At 38.3% G+C, this 13,030-nt stretch overlaps 1 protein-coding gene across 22 annotated transcripts in view; it reads right to left on the minus strand.

The window, feature by feature from the left end:
• Nucleotides 1-1,580: 1,580 nt before the first annotated feature.
• The window catches only part of gphna (gephyrin a), a 471,572-nt gene continuing 460,122 nt past the window's right edge, over nt 1,581-13,030 (minus strand). For 19 of the 22 annotated variants that reach the window (XM_060933582.1, XM_060933586.1, XM_060933579.1 and 16 more), the window contains 3 exons: nt 9,858-9,961; nt 9,653-9,749; nt 1,581-9,277 (listed from right to left, as the gene is read on the minus strand). In XM_060933582.1, the coding sequence (XP_060789565.1) occupies nt 9,144-9,277; nt 9,653-9,749; nt 9,858-9,961 (335 nt within the window). In that variant the 3' untranslated portion in view covers nt 1,581-9,143. Of the gene's footprint in view, nt 9,278-9,652; nt 9,750-9,857; nt 9,962-9,986; nt 10,127-13,030 lie in introns of those variants that run through there. The other 3 variants (XR_009655626.1, XM_060933599.1, XM_060933598.1) reach the window with 3 other exon arrangements.

Genomic DNA, 13,030 nt, shown 5'->3' on the forward strand with positions numbered 1-13,030 from the left:
GAAGTGCGTAGCACAGAATGCGCATGCGCCAACTCAACCCAATCTTGGATCCTAAAAGAGGATCCAAGTTTATTTTGCCCCCACATACAATGAGGAAGGGCGGCATGGTGGTGTAGTGGTTAGCGCTGTCGCCTCACAGCAAGAAGGTTTGGGTTCGAGCCCCGTAGCTGACGAGGGCCTTTCTGTGCGAAGTTTGCATGTTCTCCTCGTGTCTGCGTGGGTTTCCCCCGGTTTCCCCCCACAGTCCAAAGACATGCAGGCTACCTAATTTAGAGTCACCTAATAACTGGTGATTCTAAATTGACCGTGAGTCTGTGTCTTTCGCCTGGGATAAGCTCCAGCTTGCCTGCGACCCTGTAGAAAAAAAAATCGGCTAGAGATAATGAGATGAGAGATACAATGAGGAGGAGGCTAAGAGAGGCCTGGAAACCTTGTTCGGGTACATGGCATCATGGACTCCATGAAATACCAGGACATTTTAAATCAACACTACCAGGAAACTAAGACTGGGTTGTCACTGGATCCTCCAGGAGGACAATAAGCTGAAGCATATGACCAAATCAACACAAAAATGGTTCGCTGAGCACAGAATCAAGCTTCTGCCATGTCCATCTCAGTCCCCTGACCTGAACCCCACTGAAAACCTGTGGGGTGAGCTGAAGAGGAGCGTGCACAAGAGAGGGCCGAGGACTCTGGATGATCTGGAGAGACTGTGTAAAGAGGAATGGTTTCAGATGCCCTGCTCTGTATCTCCAACCTAATAAAATGCTATAGGAGAGACTCAGTTTAACTGGCAAAGGGAGGTTGTACACAGTATTAAATACGGGGTGTCAATAATAGTGGCACATGTGGTGTTGTTGAAAATAATTATTTCTTGATGAGGGATTTGTTTTTCTGAATAAATTTATTTCAATTAAAGGTTGGATTTTTCTCATTTTTTCAGTGCGAGATGAAGCAACTTCACCAAAAGGTCAATTTTTTTCTAACCCCTTTTACTGATCTTTACAAGGGGTGCCAATAATTGTAGCGGGTACTGTAATATAATACAATAGGTGTATAAGAAAACACAGTTCAATCTTACAGATTTTAACAGGAGGTGGAGTTAGATTCAAATATCTGCTTTTCAGGCCATAAATCAAATCAAGCTAAAATCTATTGTACTGTATGTGCTAATCTGTGAAAGGATTTTTACTCCTGAATAGGTTGCTTTAAAAACATAGCAGCCTTCAGCCACTCACACTATAGCACACACTTCACAGTTTTAGCATCATGCTTCTGTCATGAAAATTTAGGAATATGATCATCTATTGTTGTTTTAGTGTACCATACAAGTTGGGGAGAACTAGCTTCCTGTGGTGCAGTGTGTACACTGCAGATAATCAGCTTCTGATGATTTTTAAATGCCTGAAACTGATTGGCTGTTCTCTTGGCGGTGGCACACAACTGGCCCTGGCAGTGTGGAGTCTTTTAGGGTGGAATTGTATTTATTTATTAGTCAATATTCTTGGCTACTTTCTTGCATGGGTAATTCAGCCACTTCTCAATGTTTATTTAAAAAAACACACACAAAATGAACCACATTTTTACATAATGATTAATGATTTTATTCAGTTTTAATATCATTACAGAAAACTTTTTTTTATAGTACAGGGGTTTTCTCCTCATTGCTTCAATATTTCAAGAGTGCTGGTCACATATGCACAACATTACTCTCGCATATTTGACTGTATATTTTGTGTATTTAGTTTAAAAACACTGTCAGCTCTTAAATAAGCTGTGTCCTCCTTTTAAAGTCAAACAAATAAAATGTCCAAGCCCTAAAGTAGGGTTTCTCAACGTGGGGACCCACTGGCCAATATATTTTGAAAATTTCCCTCAACAGAAAGCATCTGACTCTGCTAATCTAGAGTTTAATAATTTGCTGAAAAACTGAATCAGGAGTTAAGAAACCCTGGGATACTGGGTATAATTAATAATAACCAATTAATAATGGGGAGATGTGATTATGAAAGTATTCTGTAAGACTGACTAAGTACATTTCAGTAACAGAAAAAACCCACATGTCTGATTTCTGAAGTCTCCTCTAACACTGATGTAGTTCTACTTTACTCAGTGGCACCTACTTTCGCCCAAATGTCACCCTCACACAATCCCGAGTGATCCAGGCCTCTAGAATTGTGCCATAAACAGTGGTTTTGTGCAACTGACATTTAACCTCCATCACAAATTGTATTGCGTTTACTTAGATTGTCTTCTATTTAATTTTGTTTGAATATCTGAGACAATTAATTGTGCCCAGCATGCGAATAGGGAAGAAATCAAACATACGCTACTGGTCAAAAGTTTAGAGTAATTTTGAAATTCCCTTGGTTTTGAAAGAAAAGCACACATTTTTTTTCAATTAAAATAACATTAAATCTATCAAAACAAAGTCTAGACATTGTTAATGTTTTAAATGATTATTATAGCTGGAAACTGATTATTTTTAATGGAATATCTACATAGGTGTAAAGAGGGTTATTTTCAGTAACCATCATGACTGTGTTCCAATAGCACACTGTGATAGCTAATCCAGGTTTATCATGTTAAAAGGCTAATTAATCATTAGAAAACCATTTTTCAATTTTGTTAGCACAGCTGAAAACCATTGTGTTGATTAAAGAAACAATAAAAGTGTCCTTCTTTAGGCTAGTTAAGTATCTGGAGCATCAGCATTTGTGGCATTTGATTAATGACTCAAAATGGCCGGAAAAAAAACCTCCTGAAACTCATCAATCTATTCTTGTTCTTAAAAAAGGTTTTCAACAAAATTGCCAAGAATCTGAAGATTTCATACAACAGTGTGTGTTACTCTCATCAAAGAGCAACACAAACTAGCTCTAACCAGGACAGAAAGACAAGTGGGAGGCCCAGGCACACTGAATGGTACCTATAAAACACCAGTCTCAGTGTCAACAGAGATGGTTCCAGAATGCTGGTCTTCTCGGCAGAGTTGTAAAGAAAAAAAGACATTTCTGAGACTGGCCAATAAAAGTAAGAGATTAAGATGGGCCAAAGAACACAGACACTGGACAGAGGAAGACTGAAAAATAAGTGTAATGGACAGACAAATCTGTTCATTTGAAGTTTGAGGTTTTTTGGAAAATGAAGAACATTTGCAAGATGTAGAAAAACTGAAAAGATGCTGGGCTTAATGCCATCTGTCACGCATGGTGGAGGAAAGGCAATGGTCTGGAATTGCTTTGGTGGTGCTAAAGTGGGTGACAAACACAATAAAAGGAATCTTGAACAAGGAAGGCTATCACTCCATACCCTGTGGATGGCACTTGATTGGAGCCAATTTCCTCCTATATCAGGACAATAACCCAAAGCACAGCTCTAAACTATGCAATACTTAGAGAAGAAGCAGAAGCTAGTATTCTATCTGTAATGGACTGGCCTGCACCATCACCAGATCTCAACCCAACTGAGCTGTTGTGAGAGGAGCCTGACCATAAGGTTCTTAAAATGTGTCCATCAAACTAATCCAATTTGTGGGAAGTGTTCCAAGAAGCATGGGGTGAAATTTCCCCAGATTAACTCAACAACTTGACAGTTAGAATGCCAAATGCCTCCTGCAGAGGGAGGAATTTTTGATGAAGAAAAAATTTGAAGGACAGAATTATTATTTCAAGCAAAAATCATTATTTACAGTTCATTTGATGAAAAATACTATGAAGTACAGCTCAAGAGTTTCAGTTAATGTTCACATCAGAATGGGGAAAATGTGATCTCAGTGACTTTGACCATGGCATGTTTGTTGATATCAGACGAGCTGGTTTGAGTATTTCAGAAACTGCTGATCTGAGATTTTCACACACAACATTCCCTAAAGTTAGACGAGAATGAACAGACTGGTTCTAGCTGACAGGAAGTCTATGGATATGCAAATAATCACTCTTTACAATGAAAGTGAGCAGAAGAGCCTCTCAAAACACTCCTTGAGGATGGGTAACAAAAGCAGAAGAATACATTGGGTTTCGCTCCTGTCAGCCAAAGACAGGAATCTGAGGTTACAGCAGACTCAAACTGGACAGATAGTGATTAGAGAGAGAACAGGCAATGTTTTCCCTTTTTTCTGTTGTCCAATTTCTGTATGATTTTTTTGCACTGTGATACTGCCAGGTGCTGCATGAGTGAGCATGTTTACATGTGTGAGTAATAAAATCAAAAGTATCTGAAATATCTCATCTCATCTCATCTCATCTCATTATCTGTAGCCACTTTATCCTTCTACAGGGTCGCAGGCAAGCTGGAGCCTATCACAGCTGACTACGGGCGAAAGGCGGGGTACACCCTGGACAAGTCGCCAGGTCATCACAGGGCTATCTGAAATATATATTTCCATTTTTTTATGGATTACCATTTTTAAGCATAAAATTAACTCATTTTAAATTTTAAAATGTATTAACCTAATATAGGTATAATGAACTGAGAATTGTTTAATTGTTAAATGTTTAATGAATTTAGAAATGACTTTACTGGAACACTCTTAGAACAATTTATTCTAATTGCAAAAGGCCAAAACCTTTATCACTCTAATTAGGCACTTGTAGTATACCATATATTTATTTTTAAAGTTAACATTTGCCCTATGAGTCTTTTATCTACAGACTTAATGAGTTCACCCTCCCTGTAAAAAAAAAAAAAGATTGATAGTAGGTTTCCTTATTTAAATTTTATTCTGTTTTATGCGCAAACAAATTGATAACCAGTTTGTGTATATACATAACTAACAATAACACTGTCTCTCAGAACAACACCAATTCTTCATTGCATAGATTCCACAAAGTGTTGGAAACATTTCTATGTTGACATGACTGAACCACATAATTTCTGTAGATTTGTAAGCTGAACATTTATGCTGTGAATCTCCCATTGTACCACATCTCAAAGGTGCTCTATTCAGATCTGGGGAGGATCCTGAAGTACACTGAACTTATTGTCGTGAATGGAACCAGTTTGGGACGACTTGCGCTTTGTGACTTGGCACATTATCATGCTGGAAATAGCCATTATAAGATAAATTGTGGCCATAAAGGGAGGCATGTAATTAGCAATAGTAATCAGACTGGCTGTCACATTCAAAGAATGCATGATTCTATCAATTACATAACACAACAATGTCAACATGGACCAAAACCTCAAGAGATTATTTCCAAGACTTTGTGGAATTCATTCCTTGAAGAACTGAGGTTGTTGTGTGAGCAAAAGGGGGGTCCTACTCAGTATTAGTATGATGTTCCTGCATGTGGGTGTGGCTAAAGTATGTGGATACCTGACCATGACACCTGTATATGAGCCTTCCTGTTGCCACAAAGTTGGAAGCACAAATTGTATAGAATGTCTTTGTATGCTATAGCATTACAATTTAGCTTCACTGGAACGAAGAGGCCAAATAATGTTCCAGTATGACAATGCAGTTGTGCACAAAGCAAACTACAGACATGGTGTGTTAAGCCTGGAGTGGAAGAACTCGTGTGTCTCGCACAGAGTCCTAACCTCAACCTCACTGAACACCTTCGGGATGAACTGGAACACTGACTGCACCCCAGACCTCCTCGTCCAATATCAGTGTCTGATCTCACTAATGCTCTTGCAGCTGAAAGAACACAAATCCCTACAGCCACACCCCAAAATCTAGTAGAAAGCCTTCCCAGAAGAGTGGAGCTGCTTATAACAGCAAAAAAGTCCTTCCCACACCATGTGGTGAATAGGGTGGCGCCGATCTCCATAGCCCTCGGCCTCTTACATAGCTAGGGTTACAGTGGGGGGCTAGTCCTCTGGTAACCATGAGAGGTTGGCTCCCAACTCACATCTGTATTGCCAGACAGCAGTAGGTACCATTTTTATGATGGTCTTTGGTATGACCCAACCATGACTAGAACTCGCAATCTCCTGATCAAGAGGCGGGCAAGCTAACCACTAGGCCAACTTGCAGTCTTATGACAGCAAAGGGGGAATAATTTCTGGAATGGGATGTTCAATAAAGACATACAGGCATGATGATCAAGTGTCCATAAACATCTGGCCATGTTGTGTGTGTGTATGAATGTATGTATTTACACACACACGCACGAGTGGATATAAAAATGCTACACAACCCTGTTAAAATTGGAGTTTTTTTGTGATGAAAAATGAAACCAAGATTAATCATGTTAGATCTTTTTCCACTGTTATGATATGACATAGCAACCAACAATATTCAAGTGAAAATCAAATAGAAATGTATTAGGGATTAAAAAAAAGTAAAAGAAAAAAATATCATAACTAAGTGGCATAAGTGTGCACAAACTTTATCATGGGGCATGTGACTGTGCTCAGAATTAACCAATAATATTCAAACAAATGTTTACATGTAATTATTATACACCTGTCATCAATGACGTGATCAGAATCACAATCGAGTTTATTGCCAAGTAATATTCTCACACACAAAGAATTTGCTTTGATGATTGGTGCTTGAACAGTTAAGATCGAAGTATTTAGCAAAGACAAAAAGTAGATATATACATAGAAGGATACAGGCCATTTCGTCCAATGCCATTTCGTCCAATAGTTAAGACGTTTAATTCAAAGCCTTTTTCATACGCACTATCAATTATTTTATATTTCAAGTATTTGTTTGTTTGAAAAAAGGAGGGATTCTCAATGGAATATGACCAAAGCAAAATACATTTTTGCAAAATGAAAATAAAACTGGAAATGATGGGAATCAGTGAGTGTCAACTTCAGGTGCGTTCGGTTGGGGCCGCTTGTGGGGAGAGATCGTTTTTTATTAGACCAAATTACATAGAATATCTATACTCACACTTGCCAGATATCCTTGGCAAGTGTGAGATATGATATCCAGAAATTAGAAAATTCAGTCTTTATATATCTCAGTCTTTATATAGGCACGCTGATGCCTCATGATCATGTGCAAGTGAGCCTCATTAACAGCGTGCGTGCAAGAGTCCGCTCGGGTGCGCTCCGGACTGCACGTGCACCGAGCGGACTCTTGCATGCGCACTGTTAATGAGGCTCACCTGCACATGATCAAGAGGCATCAGTGTGCCTATATAAAAGACTGAGAAAATGCACATTCAGTGCGAAGTATTACATCACGCATTACTGAGCCTTATTCTCCCATGTAGCTTCCCTGGGTTGCCGATCCTGTTTCCTGTTCTTAGATTCTGTTTTTGTCTTTGCCTGATTTAGCCTGTTTGTACCTTGCCTGACCTTTTGCTAGTTTCATGTTTATGAGATTGCCTGCCGTTTTGGATTGTTTGCCTGTGTTTTCACAATTATTAATAAACATTACTTTTGTATTTGCATCCATCTCCTACCACTCTCTGACAGTGGGAGGTACATATAGGTTATTAGGTATATAAATCACAATTTAAGCATGAGTTTGGGGGTGGGTGTTTATATTTTGTTTTGTTAATTTCCATTTATTATGGGGAGACACAGTCATAAACCTGCTTAATGCACTCCCTTAAATGAATTATGGTTTGTTTATATCTCGACCTTGTCACACATATAAAATAATTGATAGTGCGTATGAAAAAGGCTTTGATAGTGCATATGAAAAAGGCTTTGGATGAAGTGTCTCAACTATTGGATGAAATGGCATTGATCTAAGTGGTCATTGGACGACGTGTCCTGATCCCACACAGAATAAAAAATAAGAAGAATCTGAAATATACAAATTTGAAAAGTGGACATATTTAAGGGGTATGTGCATGAGTTGTTGGAGACCAAGCTGTACAATATGTCAGGAATGTGCAAAAATAGGTCACATTATGAAGATGGAGAAGAGACATGATGAGAGTGCGTGAGAGGAAGAGAATATGTGTAGTGGGCGAAGTCAATAACCAAGCTGTACAGTGTGAGCTGGAATGTGCAATAAAGGTTCACAGAATGGAGATGTATGACATGACCTCGAAATGTACAAAATTGCAGTTCAGAGACAAACTCAGTGGAGGTCTCTGACCTGATTGATGAGGCAAGTTGTAGTGGGGAAAAAGCTGGCCTTATGGTGTGATGTTTTGGTTCTAATGGAGCACAGCCTCCTACTAGAGGGGAGTGGTTCGAAAAGTTTTTGTCTGGGGTGAGAGGGGTCGGCCACAATCCTTTCTGCTCCTCTCAGGGTCCTGGACTTGTACAGGTCCGGAAGAGATGGAAGGTTGCAGCCAACTCTCAGCAGAGCGGATGATGCGCTCATCATTGTCTGATTAAGCCCAAATAAAGCTAAACTGCTTCTGTAGGATTTTCTTGACATATTTTTGGTTTCATCCAACTGCTGAAGCCATGGTCTACGAAGAGCTTACAAAGCATGTACAGGATCTTACTGTCGAAAGGTCTCCATCAGGAGGTACAAAAGATTGTCAGAAGATCAAAAGAATTTCTCAAATTTTAGCTACACCATCAAAGACTGAGAAGACCATAATCAGCAAGTGGAGAAAATGGGATACCACTCTGACATCACCAAGGACAGGACAGCTCTCCAAAATTGATGAAAGGACAAGAAGAAAACTTATCAGAGGGGCTGCCAAGAGACATATAGCAACATTAAAGGAGTTGCAGGAATATCTGCAAAGGCAAAAAGGGAAAGGGTGCTATTACATAGTAAAAGTGTGCACACTTATGCAACCAGGATCTCATCTCATTATCTCTAGCTGCTTTATCCTGTTCCACAGGGTCACAGGCAAGCTGGAGCCTATCCCAGCTGACTACGGGCGAAAGGCGGGGTACACCCTGGACAAGTCACCAGGTCATAATTTCTTTTGGTTTTTTTTTTGGTTTTCCCCTAAAACATTTCGACTAGTCTAACTTGATTTACTGTAGTTTCATTTTTTTCCACATCACAAAAACAGGGGTGTTTAGACTTTATAATATCCTGTGTATATCCATACATACTTCCTCTCTTGCTGAAATATTGTGTCTATTCATAATGCTTTAAATTTGCTTTTGTTTGCAATGTTGATGATACTTCAGCAACTTTTGTCCAAATAGAAAAAAATAATAAAAGAAATTACTGTGCCATTGCATATTACAATATAATAAATGATATGTGGACATGCACCACATTTATCTTCTCTGGTTATGACTATTTGATGACATCATAGCCGCCCTATGACCATGACGTCCACCACCTCGCCTTTGTGCAGCTCCACGTATTGCTCTGTTTTCGGAGGCAACATCAGAAGGCCGTTGGCACTGCGCATGCTCATTAGCCGACTACTCATTTGATTTCCTAAACAAAAGAGAAGCAGTGTGTCAGATATGTAAAAAAAAGACAAAAATACACACACATTTTTTTTTGTATGGGCACTGTGTGAGATGGCTGCCTCTCCAGTAGCTCTGTAGTTTTTAGCTCTTTGAACCTCTTTTTCCCACCTTTTTTTACTTTTCTGCTCTTCTTACCAAGACATAGTGTGTTTTACTTATATAACATGGATATTTCTTAATTTCCCTGAGGGAACCCTCCCAAAGGGATCAATAAAGTTTTATCTATCTAATCTAATCTAATCTAATCTAATCTAATCTAATCTAATCTAATCTAATCTAATCTAATCTAATCTAATCTAATCTAATCTAATCTAATCATTACATATGCATTTACTGTTACCTGTACTCTGTGCCCAAGGCAGAGGCTCTTGGTGGTGCCATGTTAATATACAGCGGTGGTACTCTGGACGCGGGTCCAATTTAACATCACAAGAGAGCTATGGAGAAAAGGGCACAGGCTGATGACATCACAGCATGAGAGAAATATGCTTTTAATAATGTATCTTCAATAAGTCTCAGCACTCTACTTTAAGACTGGTGCATACCCTGGCTTTGATGATTGTTGGCCTTGGGTCCAGGATACCCTGCATTTTTCTCAATGCAGGGATAACAAACAGATTACAGGTGACAACTGCTGACACTGGGTTACCTGAGAAAAAGAGAGGGAGTAAGAGACAGAGAAAACAAATAATGAAAAAAAAAATCAGACAATGTTAAAGGGGATATTAAAGATAAACCACCTATTTTTGTGAAGGTGTTAAGTATTAATCTGAAGAAAAGGGATGATCTGAGGCAGGGGAAGGACCTGTAATTCCTGCATCAGACAAGACAAGTGAGCTAAATAATTTCTGGCCCTTTGGTAAAGATGGGTAAAATCAGGATCTTTGTGTTTAATTAAGGTAAATTCATTCTACAGCCCCAAATCAGAAAAAGCTGGGATGGTATGTTGAAATTGAAATCAAAACTGGAAATGAAGATTTGCAAATAATCCTTGACCTCAAAACAATATTTATTTCACTCGAAACAACACAACAGCACATTATTTGATGTTTTACCTCATGAATTTTATTGCTTTTCAAAATAAATACATTTCAATTTTGATTCTTGCAACACATTAAAAAAAAAAAGTTGGGATGGTAAAGCATTTACCACTTTGTAATGTTGCCATTCCTTCTCACAGCACCTAAAAGATGTTTAGGGACTGAAGACACCAAGTGATGAAGCGTTTCAGGTGTTATTTTGTCCTATTCTTCCTGTAAGCGGGTCTTAAGGTGTGCAACAGTATGGAGTTGTTGTCATATTTTTTGTTTCAAAGTTTGCCACACATTCTATATTGGGGACAGGCACTCTCTTTTTCCACAGCAATGCCTTTGTAATGTGTGCAGAACGTGGTTCTGCATTGTCTTGTTGAAATATCCCTGGAAAAGACGTTGTCTCAAAGGCAACATATGTTGCTCTAAAAACTAAATGCTGCCATCACAGAAGTGTAAGTTACCTTTGCCAAGGGCACTGACACAACCTCATATAATGACACACCCTGGCTTTTGGACTTGCTGCTGGTAACAGTCTGGATGGTCCTTTTCTTCTTTGGTCGGGAGCACATGGTGTCTATTTCTTGAAAAAAAAAAAAAACAGGAATACTGATTTGTCTGACCACAATACATGTTTCCACTGTGTGATGGTCCATCCCAGATGCCTCCAAGCCCAGAGCAGTCGATGGCACTTCTGGACACAGTTAAAATAAGACTTCCTTTTTGCACAGTAAACTGGTATTTGTGGATGTAACTCCATATTGTAGAGCCTGACAAAGGTTTGCAAACGTAATTCCGAGCTCATGCAGTTATATCAGCTATTGAGGAAATATGGATCTTAGATCACAGGTGTTCAGCTTAGGCTTGCTGTCTTGCCCTTTATGCACAGAAATTCCTCCAGATTCCTTGAATTGTTTAATGATATGCACCGTGGAGGAGGAAATATCCAAATCCCTTCCTATCTTTCTTTGAAGAACATCGTTTTTAAATATTTCAGTAATTTTCTCATGCATTTGTTGACTAACTGGAGATCCGAGGCCCATCTTTGCATCTCAAAAACTAGACCTTTCCTGGATAGTGATTTTGTACTAAATTAGGATTACAATCACCGGTTGACATCACCTGTTTCAAATCACATCATTATTTAATTGTTTTACCTCATTACTACCCCTAACTTGCCCTGTCCCAACTGATTTTGGAATGTGTTGCAGGCCTGAAACACAGGAATGGATGCATATTGACAAATGAAATGAAGTTGACCAGACAAAACATGAAATATCTTGGGTTCATACTGTCTGCAATGAAATACATGTCAAAGTAAACTTAGAAATCACTGCTTTCTTTTTTTATTTGCACTTTCTAGACCGTCCTGACTTTTTCTGATTTGGGGTTGTAGAAATATGAGAAAAATTTAAACCTTAAAGAAGTATTGTACACTGGAATGTGTTTTTTGAGCTGGAAACTAAATTATACGACTGTATTGTGATGAAACACATCAATGCTGGTGTGAATATTGACAAAATTATAATTTTTATAAAAATCAGCATTTTATAAAGTTGAAACTGGCTCAAAACACCATCTACTGGTTAAAATCATCTTGAACCTTGCAAGGCCAATGGTGACAGAGCTGCCCATTTGGTACTCTACACCATGAAAATTTAATAAAAAAAGAAGAAAAAAAAAGAATCTTCATGGCCTCTAATCAGTGGTGGGTGGTCCACCTCCCCCAGCTCCACCCTTGAGTCTATGAAACTGTGCTCATTTTCAAATACAATACCAGTCAAAAGTTTGGACACACCCTCAAAGATCACAAACCATGGCTTAATTCTGAAATCATAAATTATATTTATGAAAGGGACCAGTTGTTAAAGGAATTTAAAGTATCTAATAATTCTAGCAAATATAACTGTTACAAAAAGTTATGCAAGAGAACCCAAAGGTTAATAAAACAGGCTAAACAAGATTATGTGAGGAATCAAATTAATGACAATAGGTACTCTCCAAAACAGCTATGGAAAACACTGAAATATCTTGGTACTGGTGATAAAGCTGTGAATAGAAAAGCAACTAACATACAGTAGGACTAGAAATCAATGGCAGTGTAAAATAAGACAAACTTGAAGTCGCCAATAAGTTAAATTAAATTTTTTTTTTTTACAACAGTGGCGTATAATTTAGTTTCAAAATCGCCACAAACAAGTGGCTTATTTGGTCTGTCATATGTTACTGCTTTTTATAGGGCAAAAGGTATTAATCAGAATAGTTTTGATTTTTGTAGTGTTGATGAGGCTATGGTGTGCAAAGCATTGAAAAATGTAAACAAAAACAAAGCTACAGGATTAGACTTAATACCTGCCATGTTTATAAGGGATGGAGCTGAACACATAACTCCAGCAATTGCACATATTGTTAATTTGTCACTTAGTCAACAAACTGTGCCTGATGACTTTAAAATGGCACGTATAGTCCCTTTGTACAAAAAAACAAACAAAAAACAAACAAAGAAGTGGATAATTATAGGCCGGTGTCTGTTTTAGGAGTAATGTCTAAAATCCTTGAAAGAATTGTGTATGACCAAGTGTATGAATATCTGCAATGCAATAACCTTCTCTATGAGCTACAGTCTGGTTTTAGAAATAATTATTCAACTGAAACTTGTCTGATACACTTAACTGATTTTATACGTT

The sequence above is a fragment of the Neoarius graeffei genome, chromosome 11 (genome assembly GCF_027579695.1).
Source record: "Neoarius graeffei isolate fNeoGra1 chromosome 11, fNeoGra1.pri, whole genome shotgun sequence".
Classification (NCBI taxonomy): Eukaryota; Metazoa; Chordata; class Actinopteri; order Siluriformes; family Ariidae; genus Neoarius; species Neoarius graeffei.